This window comes from Scatophagus argus, chromosome 12 (genome assembly GCF_020382885.2).
Source record: "Scatophagus argus isolate fScaArg1 chromosome 12, fScaArg1.pri, whole genome shotgun sequence".
In the NCBI taxonomy this organism is placed as follows: Eukaryota; Metazoa; Chordata; class Actinopteri; family Scatophagidae; genus Scatophagus; species Scatophagus argus.
This window is the reverse complement of record NC_058504.1, coordinates 4,796,562-4,824,525: the sequence shown is the minus strand read 5'-3', so window position 1 is coordinate 4,824,525 and position 27,964 is coordinate 4,796,562. Positions and strand designations below refer to the sequence as shown.

Sequence of the window (27,964 nt, the reverse complement as noted above, 5' to 3'; positions counted from 1 at the left end):
ACTGCTGACTGGGACCTGTGTTGTGCCTCACATGTGGTCTGTGACCCTCATTTCAAACAGTGTCAAAAAAAAGAAAAAAAAAAGAAAACAGGATGCATAAACCATTTGACTCGGCCCATTTGTGTATGTGACTAAAAGGGAGGCAATGGGGCAAGTCGGGACTTGAAGCAAGGAAAGTAATTCATTGATGGTCACAGTCTCCTTTGCCTGTTGCTTTGAATCCATAAGCTGATGCTCCGCTTAAGCAAACTTAAAACCAAAACCTTTCACACAATCCTGGATGCATCTTTTATCCTTCCTGTGAAACCAACATTACACATTCAAACAGGAATTCAACTTGGAACACAATTTCTTAAGGGCACACTGTAGTTAGAAACGGTTACTCTTAATTCAGCTTTGAGTGTCATCCTTGTGTCTAATTTTTCATACCAAAATTTTTTGTTTTAGGGCATTTGTAGAAAACTCTGCAGATAACAGCAAAGATTACTTTTACTAATCTCATTTATGCTTTGCAATACTAGATTAAAAAAACTCATGCTTGAATAAAAGTATCATAAATAAAATATGGCCTTGTTTAAATATCTCTTTGTCCTTTTCTGTTCATATTTGCATATGTGATAAAAATCAGGTCATACCAGCTTGAGATACTTATGCATCAATAAAACAGCACTACCTGGAAAAGTCTAGTTTACACAGTGTAGCATGTCACCTTTTCACCCACATTAGAAACCATCAATCTCTGTCTAATGTGTGACAGAGAGCCCTTGTGTCTAGGTATTACTCTGATGTAAATGCTAACATGGAACAGCAGTGAGCTCTCTTTCTCTCTCCTCCAAGGATCAAGTCCTGACTAGTTGAGTAAAGGAAGCAGTCACTATTTCTACAGTTTTCTTATTTCAAAATATCAGTCATTCTTTAACATTTAAGCCACAATGTGGTTAATTTAACAGCAAAATGTATCTAATAACGTGAATTCTAATAATGCAGAATTCAAACACATATTAAATATAATATAATATAATATAAAAAACTTTTTTTTCGAGAGAGGGGCTAATATTAATCAACTGCATGCATGTCCTGAGGTGTCAGGGCGAGTGTGCTTGGTAATCTGTCACTGTGGAGGGAGTATTGGATCTTGGTCCTCTGGCAGGAACAGGGAGGCCCAAGGGAATGATTAACCACAGACTCCTGAGAGATCACGTGACCTTTACAGCCAAGGGTCATACAGAACAGGCATGTGTCACCTATGTGGCTACAACATATCAGTCACCTGCTATGACATATCCAGCTAAGTATGCATGCATTTCTGTGATTTTTTGCAGATACAACAAAGTTATTAATTGGCGAGGAAGAGTTATCTGATAAGTTCTCATTTGCAGCCCTACAAATTCCAGCTGATAAAACAATAACAAGATTTTTTTAAGATTTTTTTTTTATTGCTTATCTTTTCGATATGTGGGTAGTTTACCAGGAAAATCACAGGTGTAATTAAAAACATTAATGATGCCTGAGTGAGTAAGCCATGCCAATGAGCCAGGATGCACATAATTTTGGCTCTGAAGCTGTCTCTTCTTAATCAAAAACAACCTCAATCATGTTATTAATTAATCTGCTATCAGACTTCTGCTATGACTTATGGATAATTTATTCAGACAGTTTTCCCTTAAGTGTCATGTATGAATGCTTGCACCTCAGCAATCTAATCTTAGTGATTCATACTCCCCTGACCAAACCCCTTATCATTACCATATGTGACAATGGTATAAGCCATGCTATTGTCACATGTTTCTGAAAATATAGTTGGGTCCTCGTAACCTGCATTGAAGAATTCGTGCTCCTCCTAATAAATTGTTTTTGAGTGGTCAGCCTTTGAGCCTGAACATTTTTAGTCTTACAACAACAACAACAAAATCTTTTTTTTCCATGGTATTTCTGTTAATATTTTATTTTTGCCCTTCACAATATTAAAACAGCAAGAAAAGAGAAAGCCGCCATCCCCTTGGTTTGAATTTATCATTAGAGACCCACAAAGTGTTCCTCCAGGGTTAGAAAAACACACTGCCAATTAACTGGATGACACATGAATCAGTGACTTTTGACCTTGCTCTCTATTAAGGATGCATTTCCTTTATAGCCGTCGGCAGCGTTGGATGTTTGTGAGTAATGGCTGTGAGAGGCTTGTCAGAGCTCATCAGTCCCAGACCCCGGGTATGTCTTCAACACTGCCACCATGTTGTGTGTGTGTATTGTAGGAGATGTGCTATGACATGAATGGAGCTCACACACTATCGCTTGCCCAGATGTGCCCCGGGATAAAGTCAGACTCTCAGTCTGATTTGCTAAATGATTTGAAAGTGACTCGATCCAATGGAGGCAAAGGATGTGACAACTTGCTCGACTGGAACACAATTTAAATATGATGACTTTGTTTTCATTTTAATGTCTGCCACACAATCTAAATCTTGAACTTTGTCATCGTTTTACTGGCCACATTCAGGTGTGGTATTCTACTTTGTCTGTGGTTTCTCAGTTTGGCAAAATTGTTGTATATACAGTACACTCAAATAGTTGATTAATGGCAGGATGTTTAATACACAGTGTGTTATAGAGTTCACAGTACACGTAAAACCCTTCCATCTTGGTGTGGTAACGTGTGGTTAAAGGTTAGACGTAATGAGGAGATGAAGGCTGAAATAAGAGACATCTGTCAAATGACTCAACCTATAGTATATTTAACATGGAGCTCTACATTGCTTTGCTGCTTTGTAAATGATTTCCTGACCCATGATTAATACTACACTAAAGTCGAGGACCTTACATCCCCAACAAAGAGCCAGTCCTCTGAAAACCGCTACTGCAGCGCCCTATAATTATCAAAGCATAACATACACCCGTCAATTTGGCCTCACCATCCATCCATACTGTTAACCAGTTAGGGATGCTAGAGATGTCATTATGGCAGTTTCCCTATCAGTCAGTGCTCTAAGACCCAGCACAGTTATGAACTACCTCAAGATGTGATTGATTCCCAGGCTGTATATCGAAATTTATAGTCATTTCCCAGTTACAGGAGATGGATGGTTTCAGGTGGGAGTTCTCTGCAAAGGCTGTGGTGAATCTTGCATGATTTCCTCTTGAAGATACAACAATATACCCTGCAGAAAAATTGGACAGGACTGTAACACTTCCTTTTCTAGTTCACTCTTTTCTGGATTTACTCTTCTTCTGCAGCGCAAATGATAAAGTTTTAGACTGAATATCTTTGAGTTTGTTTGCAGGATTACATATTGTATTGCACTGTGTCTATATTGTTTTACACTGGCAGTCTTTTTGCATTGCACTTGCACTTGTATTGCACTATTATCTTGTCAGTCCTCTGTGCTTGCACTTTATGTTAGAATTGTGTGCATTTTTATCTTAACCTATATGTAGTCTTTTTATGTGGCATCATGTAGAATCCTGGAGAGATGTTGTTTCATTTCTTTATGTACTGCACATACATGGTTGCAATGAAAAGCTCCTTGACCTGATTTTCATCAAATGTATTTGTTCTTTTTTCAAATCTGCACACTTGGGGCGGGCGGGGGGCTCTGTATCTGTGCTTGATTCTCATTATACATACAGGCACAGCAACTTCTAGGTATGACCCGTGCTTTTATTGGGGAAGTGGAGGAAGAGGAAGAGGAAGTGACTTAAAAGAATAGCTCAACCTCATGGGAATGCAACTGTTTATTTTCTTGAGAGTTGAAAGATACAGTAACTGTCCCTAACCAGTATACTAGCCATTTACTTTGAAATTTACAAGGTGGTGGGTTTAAAGATGCAGGAGGCATTTTTTCAGCCATTTGAACACATAGTTGAAAGGTCAAAGCTGTGAATTACAGGAGCAGCTCTTTTCTTTGTCTGTTCAGTCCACAGTGGCTGTTGCCATTCAGACTAATTACTTTTTTCCCCTTTTTTGTAAAACTTCTAGGTTGGCGACAGGGTAAGAGTTTGTTTTTCCCCATAGACAGAATGAATTAAAATTTTGTTTTTTGGCGTTAAGTGGAGACACTAAAACTGCAACATGATGCTGTGGTCTAGCCTCACTGAGGCTGTTTTGGTTTCACAGTGAAGTAGGCAATGAGCAGAGGGGCTTGGGGGTGAAGGGTGTAAGCGTCAAGTGCTGGATTGTATACACTTCCACACACCAACTCTTGCATACATAAACACACTAAGAGCCAGACCAACTACCCATGCTGTGTCACATCTTGTGCCAGTGCAGTGAGGTTTCCTCTGCAAAAAAATGCTGCAGCGACTAAGGAAGGCAGTCTGTTTAATATTATAAAAACCACACTGGGAGCCGTCGGGTTTATGCTGTAGCATCTGGCGTCACCACAGATGCCTGCCAGGGTGTACATTAGATCAGAATAATTGGCCAGGACAGCAGCGTGAGATGGACAAATGAGAGCCTCCTCCTGAGTGACCTGATGGCCGAGGGGGAGAATGAACAACACTGCTCAGTGTCTGATAAGGAGCTTGTGAAATTTAAAAAAAAAATAGTTAAGGCTTAAGGGAACTGTGCTTATCATTTAGGTTTTAAGATAATACTTGAAATTTTACATGCTTACTCATTTATGCACAATGGTGACAGATAATTAACAAACAATTAAATCACTGCAAAACAAGTTTCAACTTCTTCACCAAGACACTGAAAAGTTTCTTTAGTATTTCTGTAATACTTCCTGATTGTTACAGTCACTTGTGAATAATGACCTAACTTAGTTTAGGCAACTCACTTGCACCTTTGGTGTGATTTTAGTACAAAGTTTAGATGTTAAAGACTTCCATCAGGACAAATCTAAATAATTAAGTGGAATGTGCTAAGTTGGTAGCATCCTTCATTTTTCCAATTTCTATGCAGATGATACAAGTCATCAAAAATTGGACATATACAAATAAAGAATAAATTACTAAGAACTTAGAATAAATTTGAAAATAAATAAACAAAAATCTTTGTTGTAATACCTCGTCACTTACTTTTTACAGATGGAATACTGCTTTGACAGTATAGAAAGGTGGATGACATGACAGCTCCCCAAAAGTGAAGCCAAACCATCTTGATTGCCCCCTGGTGGTAGCTGGCTGCAGCACAGGTCATAAACCCCTTCCCTTCCATATTAGCAGATTGGACATGGACCAAATAAAAAGTCAAAGTACATGCCAAAGAATTTCTTCCAAGAGAAGTTTCTGTCATTTTAGTCAGTTCTTATCATAGTTATTTATGTTCAAGGGTTCATTTTTCTGATTAGTTTGGTGTTAATTAGCTATTTGATATTATGAAAAGGGGGGTAATACATGGGCCAGACTGATTATGTGCGGGAACTCACTTAAATTTTTATTATGCCTTTTTGTGTGTTAATTTAACTCACATTCTCTATTATGGATTTTCTTTAGAGTACCTAACTGCGTTTAGAGGATTGCTATAAAGAGAAATACTTACTCTTATGAAATCCCATTTTGTGTTGAAAGAAAATCAGATTGTAATTTAAGGCACACCACATCTAAAAGAACTTTTTATCCTCCCCCACCACTTTAAATATAGTGACTTTACCGTAAGACTATGTAATTTTGTTATCTTTGCTGAGAGAAATATAGAACTAAATATTACATCTTTTTCAAATATAACTATAATTTCTGAAACTGACATCTTTAAATACATGTCCAATGTTGGATATCTTTGGTTGAGGACCATTTGGACATTGTTATTGTCTTAGGTTGTCTTCTCTGTTGAGTTTTTTCTTCTTTTTCACCAGTCCCAAGTACCATACCTCCACTTAGAAATGGAAGAATTTATTTTTGATGTTCACTACAAAAAAATACACAAACAATTGTTCCAAAAGAAGAGATAAATAACTTTGGCTTACAGAAAATGAAAAATATTCATGACACAATATCAATGTAAAATTACTAACAATGAAAATTACTGGCTAATGCTACTGTACAACGACACGTGTAGCCAATAAAACATTTTGGACCTCAGTTTTGCTTTCATTAAACAAATTAATATTTAATATGAACAGTCTCAAATGTAGGAAGAAATGAAGCAAGCAGATCTGACATTGCTGAGATGAGTAAAACAAAGCGCTGTAATGAACAACTCAATCTACATGTGCAACTTTTATCGTGTCCTTGAGAATTTTTGGTAGGAAAGGCCTGATAGTACAGAAAAAAATGACATATTTACACATAATACAGTCTTATTAGCAAGGCATGACAGTGATACTGCAGCTGCTGTACTCCACGGATTAAATCTGGTGGTAAAAGAAAAGGGGAGGAAAGGAAAACTGTTCATGATGCATCTTTCTCTGCCTTAATGGTAGAAATAGGGAGGCCAGAGCCAGCTCACTTCTAGACATAAGAACGTACTTGAACAAAGAGTCTCCCATTTTCCATGACAGTATCAGCCCATGCTGGCTGAACTTTACAACAGACCTCAAGAAGAAGAGGAAAACTGCCTCAATGCTCTTATCTCTGAGAAGCACAATAATATAGTCTTCAGAGCACATAGCTAACAGTCCAGATCTGCCTCAGTGTCTCTCTGTTTCTTAAAAATGCACTCAGAGCACACTATTGGTATTCCACAGCAGTCAAATCCATTCAGAAGATTTATTCGATTCCAGTCTGTTCTGCTTAATCCAATTAGCGAAAGGACAACAGGATAAAGGGAGAATCTTGTTAGCTTCCATTGCAAGTGGACGAGATACAGAACATTGCAACAGCGGCAGAGGTTCATTTCTAACATCCTGTGTCATTGCAGTGGCAGCTATTACACATGTTGAAGGTCAGTCCCGTTCATCTTTACACACACAAGCACACTCCTCATGGTGCTCCAAGGGCACATCAGTCATGGATTTCTGTAGACCTCTGCCACCGCTTCGGTGTTTCAGCAGTAGAACCTGTCAAAACAGAGCATACTTTAGTGGTAGACATCATACATTTTATCAAAATTGAAACCATTTTGTGTACCCAATGATTTCTGGAAACAGATAAATGGTTTTCCCCATAGTTCAAGGTTGTCTGACCTGTTGCACAAAACCACAGACTTAGTGTCATAGTGACTTAATCTTTATTCTGCTACAGAAATCACCCTTTATTATTAAAAAAAAAATAATGCTATTGATTAATAGTTTCATAATTTCAGTGATTTCCCAATTTCAAATTTGAAATGTTTGACTCTGAACATGAGAAACTCAATGTTCCTCATTTTCATTAGCATCAAGTTGATGTATACCTCATGGTATTTCTTTACGACCCTGACAGGAACACACTGGCAGTCATAGCAGCGGTGAGAGCAGCAGGTGCAGTTTCCACCACAGCGCTTCACCAGGAGGCAGCTTGGCCAGAAAATGGCATCCGTCCTCTTCAGCTCCTCACGCAAGGATACGGAAAAGTTGCGTGGAGTGCAACTGTAAAGTCGAACTTCCTCCCTCAACAGATTGAGATCAGCTCCTCCTCAAAGACCCAGAGAAGACATGATCAGAATCGCTTCCTGTCCAAACAACTTTACAATTCTTACATAACACAAATAACACTTTTTGCAGGACTTATGCATGATTTTTGTATTGAAGGTGACTGTAAATTATAATGTTGTATTCTTAACTTTCTTTTTTAATGTAATTTACTAGTAAGTTAAAAATGTCCTACCTCTGGCTTTTTTATTGAGGATGAATGATTTCCCAAGCACATGCCATGTAGGTTTGTACAACTCTTCCATATCCACTTGCCATCGCTCCGGCTCCAGGTACTTCATGACTTCCTCTACGGTGCTGAGCCCTGCCACAGCCTCTGACAACTCCTCAATACCCTGCAGGGTTGGGGGGAGAATCACAGGGACTTCTGGCTCTGACACACTCTGCAGGAAAACCAACACATCAAATGGAAAGAGATGGAAAAGAAGGGTCATTTATTGAATATACAGCTGTAATACAGCTATCTAAAAAGTAACACCAAAGAGGTATTAGGGTCCCGCTTTCTCAACTTGTGATAGACATGTACAAAGAGCATTATAATGCTTGTAGACATATACTGTGGCTTTCACACCCAAAACGCATCAACTGCCTCAGGATACTTACAGAAAAACCACTTTCTGTGACATTTAAGAGCTTGTCAGCTTGCTTTGGGTAACCAATACAAAAACAGGAAAGTTACACAGAAGGAACAACTTTGTCAGCAATGACAAGAGTTTGACTCTGCAGTGGTACGTTTTATGTCACATTAAAAAATGGGTTTAAATTGGGCTTAGACTCATTAAATGCTGCAGCGGTTTGGACTTGAGTTAAACAGAAATGATGGTCCAGGAAAGCTGGGGCCTAATTTAACCATGTGTTAGACATGGTAATGCCTGGAAGAGTTGAGACTGAAGTTTCTGAAGATTACAGACAGACACATTTTTGCTCAGTATTGCAAGCTGGCAAATGCACTGAAGAAATACTTTGTCATCAAAGGCTGAGAATTGATGGGAAATATTTATTTGCAGCTCTCTTCCAGTGTCACTATTATATTTTTCCTCAGTTTTCTTCAATTAGATATTGGTCCTTTGTTTGTAGCTCCAACTTCCCCAGTTTCTCTTAAATCTGTTTGCAGTTAACAGTTTTTGAACCAAATATCTGTTGGTTCCCACATGCTAAAGCTCTGATCTTTTATTCTGGTATTTGCTTCAACACTTTACAATTTCCCAAAACACAGTTCTTTTCCAGTTTCATTTCTAAAAATATGCGTACGATTGACATCAGATGGTCCACACTCACTTTGAGTGAAGATAAATTCCTTTTGATCAGGGGAATTCTCTCGGAATTGGTGAATGTATGGTATATTTTGTAAATGTTTAACTGTTCATTATCTAAAACTTTTCCCCAATAATTTTTGTCTTATCATTAATGCCCATTCCTTAATATGACTCAAGATAGTCAATAATTTAACCAAATTTTCTACCATTTTTTAAGTACTTTGTTATCCTGCATTGGCGAAATTTCATTTTTAGCTAGTTGTCGATCCAAGTGACGAGGGGTTTAGTACCTTGCCCAGGAGTTGAAGTGGCTGCTTAAGTTACTAACTCTCCATACTCCATAAGGTGGTGCAGCCAAAAGATGTGTACCTGCCTCAGCTGAAGTCTGTAAGCATGCATATAAGTAAAGCAATCCACATATACTAGCTGGTTGAGAAGTTTCATCAAAACCATCGGTATCTGAATTCCAACATGTAAACAATGATGTTCACTATATCTCAAATTGTTCCATGCACTGAAGTTGAAAGGCAAATAAGAATGAATGGCATCATTTCTAAGTTGTCAAATGTGATCACATCTCTGTCACCTCCGCTGCCTGCTTTGCACAACAACACTTGTCCCTTTAGCTCCTGAAGGCAGCAGTATTATATGTTTCGAGCTCCCAGCCCTTCAGGCTGCATGTGCAGTCACAGAGAAGATTGATACCTGGGGTGCTGGTCTTCCCGCAAGAGAAGAGGCTAATCTGTTAAACCTTTCAGTCCTGTGACGCTGCGTTTGTCCAACATGTCAGCTCACTGGTCTCTCTAATCTTTTGTGACTGACAGGTAGAAGGCAACATTGTGACACACAAAAAAAAAAAGAAAAAGAAAAAAGCAGCTTGTGGAGCATTGAAAACATCGGCTGCTGGCAGCTGGGTCTTTAAGCTTTTGGAGAGGCAGAAATGTTTGAAAAGAAAAAATGATTCCAGGAATCTCTATCTTCACTTTGATGACTTATGGGGATGAACTTGAAGAGAACCCTGTGATAAATGGGGGTCGGATGAGGAAAAGTTTTCCTTTTGTCAGAGGATTTTGTGGTTTGAATCTTATTTAAATTGCTAAAAACTTTAGTATTAATGGAACTGTAAAACCACCTGGACAAAGGTTATCCATCAAATGGCTTACTTGATTTCATTTCAAAATGGCTATTTAACAATATCAACCACTAGTAGAGCCAACGAAGAAATGTAAGATGGCTCGAGTCTAGTCTCCTTCCTAGGTGTAACCTAGGAAACACCCACACGATTTATTGACTGTGTAAGTCCACACAGGACAAAATCCAAGTCTCTTTTGGTGTTGACTTTAAAATGAGATGCCAGTGCTTTGACATGGCCTCACCACAGGCTACAAAAAGACAGCTGATGCACAGCTGTGCTCATGCCACAGATTGACTCATTCTAATGAGGCTGCTTTCATAACCGCTGAGCATATCTTTGGTTTGTTTGGCACCTACAGAGACAAACAGACACAATGTGAAAGGAATATTTGTGGAGAAAGGACTGGTCGCACAACATCACAGAGTGAAAGTGAACAGTTCTTTCTCTGTGTTGTATTTCCAGACAACAGAAGAAAGCTGTGATTCTTATTATTTGAGTCCTGGCAGTGGCTAACAGTGTAGATGGGAAGCCATTAACAGCTTGTGAATGTCGGCAGTGCAGCATTTCCCCAATTAGCGGCGCTCTAAAAGCTCTGCTTCAGAAATTAGAATCCGAGCAATCCTTCAGAGACACATGACGGTGGTGTGAATAAAGCTGTAAGTAGCTGATGAGAGCTCCCATCTAAAACTTTTCACCAACAAAGTACTTAAATGGACCACCATTCTAACTGGCATATATTCAGAGAAGTGTCCATGTATCAGTTTTCACACATTTAGACCTCATGCATGAACACATACAGTAGCAGACAATAAAATATTGTGGACTAGAGGACAAGCAGGAAAAATCGATTAATGATTTGCTGTAAAATGTTTTGAATTCTAAATGAAAGAAGCCAAACAGGTCTTTGTTTGTTGTCATTTGTGTGTCAATGAGGCAGTTTAATGAACACAAAGATGGAAGGGATTTGAGCAGAGTGAGTAGAAGGACTTTTAACAAAGCCTCTGAATGGACAGGATGTTCATTTGACATAACATGCTGAGATGACAGATGGATGTTGGCCACTGAGGCACCAGGTCAGTCCAGGTCCTGCTGCAGGTATGTTCTTTGTGTAGGGGTCTGGCAGTTATACCAAAGGCATAAAAGTCCTGGATGAAAAATGTAAGCCCATGTAAAGTATTAGCAACAAAATATACTCTAAGTGTTAAAGTACAAGGTCCAGCCATTTGAACATTTAGTGAAATGAAAACATTTGAGAAGTTTAGAGGGAAACATCACAAATTTGGGAACTTGTTAACAACACAAAGACATCTGAAATATGACCCTGACTACATGCTGCTTTATGTAAAAGATAAGAAGGCAAAAAGGTTTGAAGCCACTAGTTTAATCTTTAACAATGTGTTGTATTTTGAAAGTTTGTTATATTGTGTCATTGTGTAAAATCTTAATCTTAAAAGTAACTAAAACTTTCAAATCAATGAAGTGGAGTAGGGAGTGCTTTGAAATGTACCAGAGTGGAAGCATAAAGCGGAAATATATGAGTACCTCTAATTTGTACAGGAAGTACACGACTTGTGTAAATGTACTTTCCACCGCTAGGCACAACCCTTTGCAACACTGCTTCTTTCCTAAAAGCTGACCTTGACAAGACAGGTATGTCCCGTAAATACTGTAGATAAAGGCAGTGTGGCCCAGTTACAAGCAGCAACATGTGTGAAGAATTAAGCTTACGTCTTACATATTAGGTATAAAATGTTGCAGTATATAAGAGAACCTTAGTTTTGAAAAAGCTGAAAACTCTGATAGTGATTTGGAACTATCTAGGACTAAATAAGGATATTTTCTTACAAAATTCTGCACATAACAGGCTCAGATTAACTCAAATTTCATGCTATCTTTTTATATGCTGACTTTAGGGACAACTTGCTGCAGGGAATTTTCAAATTTAAACTCAAACCTCTACAGGCAATATTATGTTCTTTAGCTGCATCAGTAAGGGGAATTTCCTGTTGCATTTTATTCCCCCAGTCTTTAAAGAAAAAACATACCTGAAAATATAAATTAGAGATTAGTGGAGGAAACATGCTTAAATCAGTGTTTCAAAGTACTTGCAACTGTGAACATAACTGTAAAAGGAGATATCTAATATGCAGAGACAACATGAGGATATTTCACAAGACTGCAGTGTACAACGGTGTGTTGGAAAGATAACTTTCCTTTTGAATTATAAAAGACTGATTTTTCTAGATGACCCCGAGACATGGTGTGAAAGCTTGTACCATATCTGTTATCACTGGACAAACTCTCTGAACCCCCTGCCCCTGAAGAAATAACCTTGTTTCCACGCTGTGATTACCTCATTTCCAGTTTCCTTTGTTCTTTCACAGCACAACCACATGGTCTTATTTCTGGTACCTAAAATGACAGGTTCAGCTGGCTATGTTGAGATGAAAATTCTGAAATAGCATCTTGGGAGAGCGCTGGAAAACAATATCTACACTCTTACATGGACTTGCAAACCACTTCCTTGCACAAGAGCGCTTTGAGTAAGCAACAGCGATTGTTGTGCGTGAAAAAAGTGCTTTTTTTCTCTCACTAGACAACACACACTGCAATTGAGGTTGCTGTAAAAACAGACCTCAGTTTCATCATGCCAACGATAAGCCTCCTGGACGACTTTGCCAGTCATTATCGTCTGATTCATTTTGAGTCTAAGTGCGTAAAAGTCAATTCAGTCCATTAAAATAAGCAAAGTTGGTGGAACAATCTTTGCTTCACGATAGCAGCAGTGTTTAATTCTGGACAGGGACAATGATGTATGTTTTGTTTGCTCCTTTAACCCGCCACTCAACACCCCATCACGCTCCGTTCAACAGACTCCTTCTCTGCTCTGTTTTAACAACCTCTTTGCCTCGGCCCTTTCACTTTTCCGAAAATTTCTGTGAATTACAGACTCTGCCTTATTTTTTTCTCTCCTTCCTTCCATGGAAGTGGTGGGGAGGAATCATTGCTTGTTTAAATATAAACTAAAGTGCTGGCCCCTGCGTGGCACGAGGTTTCAGTAGCTGTGGGTTGACCACAGAGGAAACAGAGCGCTCCTGTTCTAGCATGCTCCTCCTCTGTCAAAGGGAAAGTTCAAAAGGAAGCCACACGGAACATGCAGAGGCCAAAACTTCCTTTTCCCCCCTCATGGTTTCCGCACCTTCTAGAGTTAGAATATGAAAGACAAACCGGGCCTCTTGTTCCATCATACTCTACAGTTAGGAGCAGACATTTGAATCCCACAGTAGTCACAATGGTTTAATTCTACTTCAAAATGATTAAATTTGACTGTTTCTGGGGTGTCTGTATTTCAAATTCAGATATTTCTGAGAGTATCTTTGAAGCTATAACATACAGCATCAAATTATATAACATAGCTCTCTAAACGGTATAATTTATCTCCCAAATATTGTCATTCTGGATCTACATAGCCTAATTTTATCATTTTTATTCCAGTCTGTCTATGAATATGAAATAGCTTACATGTCTGGCCACTCTGGAACAGACATCCCTTTTTTGAGGTTTCCTTATTTTCTGTTTTTTCTTTTTTATTTCATTTTATTTATCTAATTTTCTTGTGTGTGTGTGCGCGCATCTATTGAAGGTACAATTTTTTAATGATCATTACAGAATGAGCAACCTGAGATTCAATAACTTAGCGGTCGGCAGTAATTCAACAAAATATACTGATTGTACTGCAAGGACCCGGCACATGTAATGGCTTTTAAATGTGTAATTTGAGCAGTACAGCTCTGATAGTCAGTTTGACACTGTATGTTTTCATCATGTCATGTGCTGCTAGCAACAATGCTGTTTTGCGTTTTATGGATGAAGTAAGAATTCAGTAATAACCTGAATGAAGAATCAAAGGACAAAAAGGCTTTTGTAGCACATAAAAAGCAAGAATACAAAGCGCCATCAGGGACCTCATTTGCCTATTTGTGCTTGTCAGATTTCACAGTGCTGCAGGCCATTAGGGTTTAATGAGGAGCAGAGCTGTTTACTTAAAGCAAGTGAACAGAACTGCAACATGACAGGTTAAAACATGGCAGTCACCTCTCAGTTTATCTCTGGGCTTTTGTCAGTGAAGGGAGTAAGGACAAAAGAATTGTGTGTGTGTGTGTGTGTGTGTGTGTGTGTGTGTGTGTGTGTGTGTGTGTGTGCAGTATAAAGACAAGGACAGAAAAAAGTAAGTGAAAGGGGAGGAATGGGAAGAGGATAAAACAAAACGACGATGACTGGGAGTATCCACGCGTAGAAAGCTTTTTTAAATAAAGTTATACAAGAATTTGTTGGAGGCAGAACTACTGTCTAATCTCAGTGATTAAGCCAAAATTCTCAGGGTGGACCTGAAGAACTGCATTTGTTCTTGTAAGATAAAGTCCAGCTAGATCAGCTTATTCTTGACATCTAAATGTCTGCACATATTTTCAGACTGTTCAGAAATTTAAGTTGCTCATAGATTTTGTTTTCTTGTGGTGTAAAAACAATAACCAATCAGAGCTTTGGAGACAGGAAACAAATGGGGACGCCTTCTTCCTAACGGTAGCTAGTTAGGCAGCTGCACAATATAGACAAAAGAATTGGGGCACTTGACTGTCACACCCAACAGGGACTTTAATGACATTGCCTTCTAAACACACAAACAGGTTTTGCTGCTATAACAACTTCCACTGTTCCTTCCACAGGATTTTGGAGTGTTTCCGTAGAAATTTTTGCCCATTCACGCAGTAGAGCAATAGTGCGGCCAGGCACTGATGTTGGACAAAAAGGCCTGGCTCACAATCTCTGTTCCAGTTCACTTAGAAATGACCACTGCAGCTATGAAGTCAACTGAGAATGAGATCAACAAGATGGACTCCTGACTGATTGGGTAGGGCAGATCAGAAGAAAACAACTTGCTATTCCCAACAAGACAAAAACAAGCTAATCTCTGGCAAGGGAGAGAGGTTGAGAGGCATAAAACATTACATTGAAGTACTCTTAGAAATAGTTCTTCTTTGGCTCTGCCAGCTAATGTTAAGTTCATATCTCTTTTATCTTACATGATCACATTTGTGAGACAAATCTAAGAGCTGCAACTGTTGATTGAGTCTCGTGCTCTTCAGTGAATGAGTCAAATCTTATACTGGACACACACTCGACTTTTCGGTTGGATAAGCATTTGCCAGAAGTCTTAAAGGTGAATAGATATAAAGATTAGCATGAGATGGAAGTCGTGTTTATAGTCTATGTTCTGGGCAAAAACAAATGAAAGAGCAAAATAACGAGAAAAAGCAGAAAAAGGGATTGGTTGTGTTTTGTTTCAAGAAAGATTTCTGGATGTGTAATGTAAAATAACATGGTTTTCTTTGTGAAGTGGGGTACTGTAACAACACATAAAAGGGTATTACTTTTGCACTGTTAGATGTGCTAATAAAAGGCAAACAGAAAATGAAACAGACAGACAGAGCACCGTGACGGTTTTCCACACAAAAAGCACTTTTATCTCTTAATTCCTGCTTTCATTTCAGGGGATTGAATGAAACCCACTGAGGGTCAGAGGACCTCTTTGTGAATGTGAAACCACTTATTTTCTCCATTTCAGTCTCAGACAACACCATCAGTGACACTGTGGCACTTAATCTGTCATCTGACGGGATCTATAGATGCAGCACAGGTTCAGAGAGTAGGTGGTTTTATAGAACGGTAATACAAAAAATAACAGCTTGATTATGTATACAAGCCCCAGAAAATAAGAGTTTGAAATCATTTTAAGTTAATATATTTTAAAACTATTCCAGTCCATTAAGGAAAATTCCCATTTTAATCATTAAAGATATTGTTGTAGTGTTAGTAAATATTATGAAGGCCCATTGGTTGTACTCACTACTGTCACTGCAGAGACTGCAGACATTTTGTTTTGTTGGTGTGTAAGTGTGTGAGCTACTCTGGCTTGTGTGCATCTTCATAACTAAAATAAATGATAGTGCAGGTGCCAGATGTTTCGAAGAGCTTAAGCATAATTTCTCCCCAACGATGCTTAAAACCTTGGGTATACATAAAATGAATGATTGCAAATTAAAACACCATGTTATGCAACAAACAAATTATTTTAATTGTGCTTGCACAGAGAGGCATTGCTTTTGTGACCAAGTTGAAGACAGAGGCGGAGAAATATGGCCGCTAAGCAGTCAAATACTTGCAATGTATAATATATATTCTTTTTTTAAGCTTCTGACCATTTATTGTGTACGTACCACAGGCAGAAGGGAGTAGCGGATGCAGAATCCCGGCTCAGAGGGAAAATACTCATCAGAGATGAAACGGATCCTGATCTGACTGCCTTTGGAGGTGTGACTAGCTGGTGCCGACTGCGACCCACACCAGCGACCCAGGATGGTCTTTTCAGTCAGATCCTCTATCTCCACAAAGTCATACCTGGTAGAGTGAGACGAAGAGAGAAAGATTATGATTACTTTAGTCTCTGAGACGTCACTAGTTATTGAGCCGTTCCATTATCTTTAAATTGTACAAGTTATACCACAACGTCCAGCTACTACTGGCTTTATGCAGATTTAGACCTGCACACGTTAGTCAACTGTTGTTGTATTTTTGCGTAAGCTTGTCAGCATCTTTCATGTTGTGCCACAGTGCCGTCCTCTCAGCTCTGTCTTGCCCTTCTGATTGTTAATATCAACAAAAAGATATCCAGGGAAATCAAGTTTGACCTCATTTAAAAAAAAAAAAAAAAAAAAGAAAGAAAATGAATATCTTTAGCAGCAGGTTACAGTATCTCAGCAGTGATGCAGGTTTGTCTGTTATTCACCACCTGCATTAAGTGAATTAAAATAAACTGGACATTGCCGGTGTATTGAAAACAAATCTCAGGATGATTCAAAGTGCAACATAAACAGCTGTTCTTACTACTTGGCAGCAGCCTTTTGACACTGAAATATAGTTTTTAATTAAATCCTGAGCTTGTTTTACTTCACTGTATTGTATGTAGACTGTGGGAGAGCTGCAGGCCTCTTTATGTAAACTCCAAAAGAAAGTCTCAGCTATTTAGAAAAAAAATCACAATCAAATTGTAAAACATTAAATTTACATTGTTGTTTTGTGTTGTATATCAGTTTGAACTAACGGAAAACAACATGAATAGTTAAGTGATGGTGTTTTGTAAAATAATTCTACACTATTGAGAACTGCACTTCCTTTTTCAGTGTTGGCACGTCCTCATCAATACCCACAGAAATAAGCCATGTAATTAGACTGCAACAGACTTTAAATTACACAGTGTTTTTCTGGCTGTAAACATTCCATTCACTGAAAACTGCAGAAACTGTTGGTGGCTGAAAATCAAACAGGATCTGCAACAATCTCATGTATTTTCAAAATAATATTTAGTTTTACCATGATGGATTTAAGGAGATTCAAGGGTTTAGTGTCATGAATTTCACGAAACAAAATTTCGATTGAGAAAAGTATAAATAAAGGCACTACTTTGCTTGTTGTGGGTATCAAACTTTGCAACCATGTAATTACAGACAGTCTCTCTCTCTGCTGGCCACCCCGCCAACCCATAATACCAGTAAACATTTGAATTGCAGACGCGCATGGCCATGATCCAGACTCCTTTGGTGAGGCAGGCTAACACTGACCAATCTCAGCACTTAAGACACGCAGTTCAGGAGTTCAACCTTTATTATTTATACCTGTGTATGTAACCAGTGGCTGCACTGCACTCAATACAGCCTTGTTTCACAGGCTCTTCACAGTCTGGAATTAATCACTTTGCCCTTTGAGCAAACAGGCACGCTAACCTCTCGGTGAGTGCTACCAATTCGGATATTTGGATTTCAAGGATTGTTTACGTTTCACACCAGGCTGACATATTCAATACAAGCTGGTTTCAATAATAACAACACAGAGGGACATAAGCCAGACTAAAAATGGATTTTCTATGATGTTAAATAAACTGAAAGGGGGTAGAGGAGTGTGCATAAATTCACTGACTGCCTTTGCTTTGGGAAGCTATACAGGAAGTTTGTCATCAACGCAAACAAATATATTGGAAGGTAAAGCTGAAACTCTTGCAAAGCCACACATTCACAGTTTAAATGTCGGGCAACTGCATGGACAATAAAGCATTTATTTATATAAGTGTAGACCAAACTGTCATGACAAGGTTTTGGAAAAGGATAAAACATCAGTTTAGCTTCGTTCTGCCTTCTTGATGGAGGCCAGTGAAAAGAGAAGCCTTCCTCTTTAGTCAGCCCTCAGACAGCTCCAGAGCTTTGACAGATTGCTTATTAATAATGCAGGATGCCCTGATCATTACACATCGCCATGTGTTCAGAATCACCATGTCCAACAACGGTTTCTCGGATTTACAAATACACCGACATACATACCAAACTGTACTTACAGTCACAGTGAACAAGATCAGAGCAACAAAGGAATCTTATGCTACCAGATAAGAGCACTGCTGCACAGAAACTGTGTATAATATTCACAAATATTTCTTCTAAAGAGTTTTTTGTAGTACATAATTAATAGATACAACATCTACCACTGAGATGATGCAGATTAGCCTCACAAACACTCGTTTTAGTCCTCTCCTTTCAGACTAGAGACACAAAGCATGAATGTCTCTCTGAGAACAGTCCTGTCTGTGAGCTGCCAAGCACGACTCCGCTGCCATGCCAACCAGCAGCAAGACCCGACCCCTCCAATATGCCTGTCCTCCAGTGGATTTGGTAAGAATGCTTCTCATCGTGCCACAGACAAACAGAATAGCAGATGAGCATCTTGACTACACTGCCTCCCTCTTATCTTAGCAAAGACTTCTCGCTCCAGGCTTGCTTCCACAGCCGAATACATCTCCCACTGCTGCTTGTTTTATCCCGTGCCATTGCTGTGAATCACCGGACAGGAGATTACATTTTGGGTTTCATTTGCATCACATTGTGCAGTGACACGAGAGTAAACACAGCATATCGATAATATTGTTCAGGATTTCTTTTTTTTTTTAGGCCAGCAGCTTGTTAATGTGAAAGTGTGCAGGTGGTGCAGAGTGAGTGTGTGTGAGAGAGAGAGGCTGAGAGAAAAGTAGATGGACTTATGTGTCTTGTTCTGCTTGTGATTGCATGCTGCATTCATCTGTTGGCCAACCCTGCCAAGAGTGTGTGTGTCGGGGTGGGTGGGGGGTTGAAAAATGTGAGAGTTGGAATGGTAGACGTGGCAATGACTTGCACGACCCTGAAAAAGGATGTTGTTTTGTCTCTTGCCTCTCTTCCCAAGGATGTAAACTAGAGCAGTCTTGTAAAGGCAGGACAACACAGAAGTTGTCAGTCTGCACCCTGTCCCGCTGTGGAACTTCCCGTCATGGGGTTTCAACAGCAACACTAACCTCGTCAGGGCACCTGGCACACTGCGGGGGGGGGATGTACCTGCACTCCCATACTGTCTGTCTAGTTTGTTTTTTTTTTCTGACAAGCAACAGCCAATAGAGGCAGAATATAGGAATTTTAATGTGGAAAAGGTGCATAAATCCATGAATTGCAGCATATTATTCAGTTAAGTAGTCAGCTGCAAACCCATCTTTAACAGAACTGTGGATGAAAGTTCGAGTCAGAATGACCTCACTAAGTAATGCAGCTGAATTCCCAGGAACTGTCACCAGAACAAAAGTATGCTGATTCATTTCCACACTTTAATTTCCTGACGCATAACGTTAATCTCTTAGACAATACACATTCACTTAAAGCTGTCATGTCCACCATCTGTCATTCACTTTGTCATCCATTAGGGGGCTCTCCAGGAATGACTGGCGAGGTCACCCTCCCCCAGCTCTTCTTCGCCTTCCACTGACTGGGCTCGTCCATGCTAACCAGTCATTTGTGATATACTGATAGCCGTAAACTGAGCATAATGCACAGAGGATAAATCGATCGTTGTGGCTTGGGATCCCTGTTTAAATTGAATGGCAACAGAGGCAAACCTGGGCAGTAATTGAAAGTGGGGCTTCTCAATAAAACAGAGGATGCACTGTATGTATATGTGTGTGTTTGTGTTTATGTGTTTTACGAGGGCAAGACATGTGTCTTTCTCAACAATCATGTGAGCAGCTAAAAATATTGACTACGTCAAGTAAAATACAGCATGATCATGGGATCTTAGGCGAAACAAATCACTCTGCTGCTAGGTTTTCAATATTCATGAGCTGCCACAGCAGACCGAAGGCAATTTCACAAATGGCCACACTCTGACTCTAAATCTTTAAAGATGGGCTACAACATAGGCAGGACACGTCTTTACCCCTACTCATCTGTATAGCATTCTGCTGGGGAAGCCCCTGTTTGATGAGAGCTGGCAAGCAAAGAGGAAAGTCACATCTAACTGCTCTGGGAGGACTTCCTTTTCCACAAGTTGAATGAGTGATATTTTTATTTAAAACAAAACGTATAAAGCTAGAATACACTGATTTTTATGGAGGTTTGGCGCATTTGCCAAATGAGTGAGAAGGACAAGAAAGTGACAGGAAAAAAATCCACATATTCAAATATTTTTGGTATATGCCCACCCTGCACTAAATATTACAATTGTCGAGCAAGCCAGACTAGGACAGGAACAAAGAATAAAAAGGAACATTCCACAATGTAATATCATCCATTGTAATACTTATGAACAGGATATTTCAAATGTAAAGTTATCTTTATTTTGTCCGGTTCCCATATAAAAAATCTTGAAAAGTCTACTGCCATCAATGAGGGCACTGGCGTAGTCTGATAGGACGATTAGAAGGCCATTGTCCATCCAAATTAAATGTGTCCTTCCTTTTTGATCTGCTTGTGTGTATACTAGTGTTACTAGTATACATCTACACCTGTAGATGCTTACTTGCATATGCCGTCTTCAGGGTCTTCCAGACCAAACCTTTCATCAAAGGTGAGCTGGATCTTCATGTTACCGGTCGCCACTAGTCTCCAGACCAAAACGGTACTCCTGGGATAAGAGTGTGGGAAGTCTGGGCTCTGAACCATTCCCTCTCCAGACACTGTTATGACCTTCTCCTGATGGGAATCTTGAACACCTAAAACAGAAAAGACAATGGGTTTTTTTTTTTTTTTTGCTTTGCATACTTGAGGGAGTTTATGCTTTAAGCTTATGATTTGAAACATAAACCAGCCAAACACTTTGAAAAGAGGTACTATGCAGAATGTGTCTGATAAAAAAGGTGAGACTTTAAAGACAGAATAACAGATTGACATTTCCTTAATATTTTATTCACAATTTTGCAGTCTGGAAAACCCTAACACATCTGACTCCTACTAAACATGTTACCAATACCTACCTGTTACCTTAAAAACATGATGTGTTTTATTATTATTATTTAATGTCTTAAATAATTGGCCACATTTGGCAGTCCACTGGTAATTGCCTACAACCTTAGGGTTTTTAACTGACCTTTGCATATTTTAGAAACATATTTTAGAAACACTTAGAAACACTTTCATGGCCCAAAGCTGTGTTTTGGGCCATGAAAGGAAACCTGGACCTGCAGCTGAGTCTCACTCAAGCCTTTACTCTGACGAACACAGGAGAGTGAGGGGTATATATGGTGTGTGTAAGGACATGGCTGAAATGGCAGCTTAAAGAAGGGTAGAAAGTGACAGTCTTGAGTCTTAACATACCAGTTAACGTGAATAGAGTAAAAAACAAAACAAAACAAAAAAATCAGTTGCCAAAGTGGGAAATATATAAATAAAAATTTGCCCTCCATAACAAAGTAAGTTAAACTGAAGTCAAATCATAAGCCTGTTTATTGCTTATTATTTATATGAACATGATTAGCTCAATGGAGAGTTCTTCAAAGGTAACTCTGCCTGCTCTCACCAATTCAGAGTCAGTGGGACCAGTGGCTGCAGGATTTAATCACAGTTACGAAGCATGACACTCAGTCCCCTGGGGTCTGATCAGACCCCATCACCCTGGGAAGAAAAATTGCCAGGATGCTTCCACCTGAGTCTCACAGTCACTACAATGACAGCACCCTGAAGCCAGCCTGATTACTGACTGTTTTTAATTCACCAGGTCAAAAATAATACATCTTTAAGTACACAAGAAGACAGATATTACCACTGTTATCATCATTATACGATATCAAAATCTATCTAGATCAGAAATATGAGACAAATACTCTTTCAGATACATATGTGTTTATCCTAGCTTAGCGCAAGCACTGGATGTAGGAGAAAACCACTGGTCTTGAGAGGAAAAACTATGCTCTTCTGCAGCTTATTTACATTTTCTGTGTCAGTAGGGTTCAAATGTAAACCTACTGTGATACCATTTTGAACGCTTGATTCTGGCGTTATGGAGGACGCAGAAATGACCATGTTTGGACGAGAGGTTACAGCTGGGGTAGATGTGCATTGCTACGCCTCTGACCTGATTGGATCGGACTGAGAACATCAGGACGTGCTGTGGTAGCAACTTGCCAATCCCAAGGTAAAGCATGCCTGGCTTTAAGGTCTATTTTACCCATTTTACAAAATGAACACCATGTTGTATTGAAGAAGACTTGAAACTAGCAACTGAGACCATAAAAACTGTTGAGGTGTTAAATCACGTGAGAAGGAGGATCTTTTTTTCTTTTTGAAACAAGCGGAGTTGCCCCCTGCTGGTCAAGTACAAGAGTGCAAATTTGCAACTTCCTCATTGGCTTCACTTTTCAGATTTGGAAGCTCCATCTAGAGTTGTGAAATGTGAAAACAATATAATTCACAATAAGTGCAGGACTGCAAACTTTTGTTGGTGCAGATATAGGTTCAATATGTAAGCTAATTACTCATTTCGTTATTACAGTGTCTTGTTTTTTTATTTGCATTTCCGTAAGAAACACAGAAGAAATCCACATACAATATCCAGTACATACAGCACATACTGACTGACAAATATGAATCTGGTGGAGTGTGCTAAGCTAGACTAAACTCACCTTTCAACTGCGTACAGTCCCATTCCTTTAAAATACAAAACCCAAAATGCAGACACAGATTCAAGGAAAGGTATAATGAGCAAAGGAGGAACAGGTGAAACTAATCAAGGCGATACAAAAGGCAGAAAAAAGTCAAAGACAAGGAATGCAAAGTTAAACCACACACACACGAGAACACTTACATAATAAAACAGGAACTCATGAAATTAAAACTCCAAACCATGACACTGCCAAGGAGTTATTTAGTGAATGTACTGCTGACACTGATGACATTCTGATGTGCCTCTTGGTGCAGCAGAGCATTTTTCACCAAATTTTTGTTATTGCTGTGGCTACATTTGAGAGAGTAACATATCGTCCTTATTTGGCAATGGCAAATCTTTCCAAATTTTTGTATTAATGTTGTTTTTTGACCAAAAAACACTCTTTGGCATTTCTGGGACAATCACTGCCCACAGCACCTTTTAACGCTACCAGGCAAGTCAGACTAGCTTGATCTTTTAATGTGAAGACAGCCACTGTAACATAATCATGACTCATTTGTGATGCTGCACAGATCTTTTTATATGATTACAGTCGATGTTAAAATTCCACATGTACCACTTGTTCACACAAACAATTAACTCAATATGCTGTTATTATTATGAACATGCAGAAATGTTGGTTACTTTCTCTCTTAGAGATTATGGTGATAAATTTATTCTGTCCCCAGTGTATCCTCGGTTTGTTTAAGTAATAGTTATTTTTGTATGAGTGATGATCATTCAGTAATCGTAAACCAATACATCTAGCCGTCAGAAGAGCCAGCCGCGGTTTTATGTACCGGTACTCAGGAGAAGGAGTGTGCTGCTGGAAGTTTGTCAGTGCATTTAATGGATGAGTAACCATTTCCCCAGTGCAACTTCTATAAAGAAATGTATACCTAAACATATTTTAAGTTTAATTACTCTTTATTTTGCCATAAATTTCATTTAAGAATGTGATTCAGACCCAGCAGGGCAATTTATTCCGAGTTTTTTTTTTTTTCTTGCAACAGAAACAAAAACACAGACAGGTTAGGTTTGTGCCACGTGTTTGCACTGTAAAATGTCAAATAACAGTTCCACAGTGAAACCAACTTCTACTGGGTACTGTTTGTGTTTCACCATTTTCTGATAGTCAGTTACAGTTCCTCCCTGTTGCTGTGCCTGTCAAGCTTGCCATTCTCACAAGGCATGAACAGTATATGGTTCATGGCAGATTTTACATGTGAATTTCTTCCAAACTTTTAAAGTCATGTGTGGTCTGGAACCCTGTAAATAGGGTCTTGAATGTGCAGTTGATGATATTGTCCCATGACTGAGGTTTATCCTATCTCAGCTTTCATAACATGCAATCTGTTTATACCAAAAGTCTAGGATCACTGAATTTTCTTTTAATGTGCATTTTTTATGTTAATCCATTCAAAAACACAATTTTATTGAAATTTGACTTCATCAAATTCTGACTTTCTCTTCTTGCATTCTGACTGTCAGTCAAATACAAAAAGAAATGAAAAAAACCCAACTTTTTTTCCTTAAAAGAACAATCATTTCACCCACCCACTTACAACACAGCCATTTTAATTTCGTTTTCATGTCTCTTGCTTCTGTGTTTCAGGTTATACAGGCCTATTTCCACTTTCCCTTCCCTCAGATTTGTTTGTATCACTTTGTCTTTCTAAAATGTCAATCACACACACACACACACACACACACACACACACACACACAAACACACAAAGAAGCAATTGCTTCAGATTGCAGATATTACTTTGATGTTTTCATTGGGGTTTGGTGGTGACCAGGTGGGAACAGACTGAATGACAGTCTGGCAGACGCAAAGAAAAACAAAGAACCAGCTCTTTCATAACGTCATGTTTGGCCTCAAATACAAATTGTCTCATCAAACAAGGGTTATCTTCTTCATTCAAACATTTAGCAAAATAATACATGTACTCATACCAGACAGAAAATATAAATTTTATCTAACACTAGATTTTAAACGCTCCTTAAAGCCATATTCTGTGTTTCAGATGAACACTTTCTTCATAGTGTTGAGAACAGGTTGATGATTTATAAACAAATTTATCTAAGTTGTTGTTCCTACAGTCAATATATCATTAATTTCTTTGCAGAAACTACTGGAAAAAATGGCAGATTTTTCTTTTACATGCTTGTTTTGATTGACTGCTTCTATACTCATTTGCGGGCTCAGGAAGAACCCGGGCAATAGCTTTCATGTTATTAAAGGTTGATCCTCCATCACAATGACATGTTTTTAATTATATCACCATTACCATGAACTCCAACATACAGGCCCATAAAGTACATAATGAATAATGCGGGAAAAAGTGATTCTTTAATATATGAGTCCAGAAGTAATAGGTGTACACATGGTATTAATAGAGGTGGCCAACAAAACAAATGTATTTGTACCATCATAAATAGATGCCTGTTTTTGAGGTACTCTTTCTTCACAATTCCTTGGGAAAATCTGTTAAAGGATGACTGGAATGTTTATTTATTAAGACTGTAATTAAAGGGAAGATGTGAAAGGAAAATCTGAGCTAAGTGTTGCAAAGAAAGAAAAAAGGGAAGGGGAAGAAGTCCTTGGCATGAAAGTCTTGGGTCCTGATGAAAAGGTACTCAGAGATCTGCATGGATGAAATCATATTTAATCCAAAAAGTCAGTAAATATCCTGCTTAATCCTTACACACTCATTACAAGTAATCACAGAAGGTGGTGGAGGGGGGGCATTATGTTTGCATTCCTCTACGGTTTAGGTTTTTGTGCATGAAGATCAAGAATAAGCCATCCAAATGATTCTTCCATGTGGATCTTTTGTTCACTTGCATCAAAGCAGAAACTCCTCAAGAGTGTTTTGCTTTAGAATACAGCAGCTGATAACTAATATTTGACTAAAGCAAGATCCACAAGGTCACACACGAGCGTCCTTCTTTTTTTTCTGAAGCTTTTTTTTGTAAACAATACTGTCTATTCAACCTTTCCACTGATATCCTCCCTCTTTCCTTTACCCAGCATGTGCTTTAAAATGCAGAGGCATGCTAACAGTCTGATTGTGGGTGTAACTTTGGCTTGAAAATGACCTCACTTTTGGGGTTAACCAATGTCATCTAATGATCAGAGAAGTGGTCCCCCAGAGTGAATTACCTCAAACATGACTTTTCCTTGACCTACTTTTTTCCTCTGTGAGGAAAGTAGAGCCGACTATTAAGGGAGGAAGTGACTCTGAATAAATAGGAGCCCATACAGTGCAGCCATTGTGCTTTGTTCACACGTTAGTGGGTGAACCATTCATGCTGTTAAACATTAACCTTTCCCCTGCCAAAACAAAACGGGAGGGCACATGCAGAGGGCCACAGATAGGTGCACACATTACATGACGTGACTAAACATTACATTAGTGCACACAAGCATTGAACTATTAATACAAATATTGCTACTATAACGAATAGTCACAGTGATTATGAAAATATAATAAAAATGAAAAAGGTCAGTGTCTGTTAATTACATGTACACAATCACAAAAACCATGCACACACAAAACACACAGGCATATGTGCATGCAAACCCCAATGCATTAATAAATGTTAGATGCCTGTGAGCAAACATTAACTAATGGGAGCTGCCCCTTTTGTCCAGACTGGTGCATGTTTCTCATGGGGAAAAAAAGGAGCAGGAGGAATGAAAACCATTCCTTCTGGCTTCTGTTAGGCCCACTATATTCATCTTTCTTCACATGATATCATTACAGTGTCTCACTATGTCGGCCCTCAGCTTTGGCATTTTTATGGTGGTCAAAGTACATGATATAGCAGACATAACTTTGCCTTTCTTCTGGAAAACAATAAATATTTTTGTCTGCTTTAAATGTGAGGTCAGACGAAATACCTTTAATAGGGAGCAGCTATTAATTACTTTTTCATTGACTAAAATTAAACACATGAAATTAGCATGGATTACACTGCTGTGGGTAAAATAGTATATTTACAAGTTATGTACTCAAATATCACTAAACTAGCTGAAACTATTGCAACAATACACTGTGTCCTCCCAGCAGCCTCACACGTAACCACTAATGACGCCTATTTCTTGTCTGGTAATCAATAGTCACTGTCAGTGTGACAATAAATCCAAAATGCATTTAATTTCAGCATGTTACCTGCTGATCAAAGTGACTGCGATGCTCTGAGCGACTGCACTGAAGCAACTTTGCTCAGGTGACGAAACTGTACCTGACAAAGAATTCAGTTTTTTCAGTGCACGCGTTTCAGCCTCACTGCAATCACTCCCACATATGTTGCTTATTAAGACGGTGCAGTGGTTACTACGGGTGCAGTAAATTCCCAACCCTGCTGAAGATATTTATTGCTTTTGGATTTTACAGTCGGGCAAAAAAAGGAGGCTGAAACACGGCATGGGAATCTTTCATACCATTAAATAATTGTTTGGCTGCGTGGGATGCTTGTGTAGATATTTAATCTGCCAGGCATAAGCTCCTGTGTGTTGAGCTGAAGAGGAAGCATGGTTGACAGCTTTGACACCCAAATTGCTGCAGAGGTCACCGAAATAAGGGAGGGAAGATAGCGCAAGCTTGTAACATATAGATAACTCACCAAAACTTGTCTCAACAACTTAATGATTATTAAATGCATGCAATCTGAAGTGCATAATTACAATACATTGATACTATATGTCCATTTACACACATGAAGTCCCATTTAGAAAGCTGCATCACCTCACTTTTTTCCCCTCAGTTGATTAGAGACCATCTCATGGCAGAAATTTCACCATCACTGTCATCAGCCAAGTCAGTGTTTCACAGTATCCATTCTTGGCAAGTAAATATCGATGATCTACACTCAGTATACTTTAAGGTAAGTTTTTCTCATTGTAACTGTTTTGTTTTAATTATATTCTGCTGTTTCCTATTATGCCAAATGTGTCAGAAAATCTCAGATTGTGTGCAAATGCAATTGGGCCACAAACCTGTAGAGGGCTC

The 27,964-nt window shown here is 38.9% G+C and overlaps 1 protein-coding gene across 1 annotated transcript in view; it reads right to left on the bottom strand.

The window, feature by feature from the left end:
• Window positions 1–5,816: 5,816 nt before the first annotated feature.
• Window positions 5,817–27,964, bottom strand: part of pdgfc (platelet derived growth factor c) — a 41,806-nt gene continuing 19,658 nt past the window's right edge. The window contains 5 exon segments of the mRNA XM_046406408.1: window positions 5,817–6,938; window positions 7,274–7,494; window positions 7,687–7,894; window positions 16,181–16,361; window positions 20,823–21,015. Of these exon segments, the coding sequence (XP_046262364.1) occupies window positions 6,825–6,938; window positions 7,274–7,494; window positions 7,687–7,894; window positions 16,181–16,361; window positions 20,823–21,015 (917 nt within the window). The 3' untranslated portion in view covers window positions 5,817–6,824.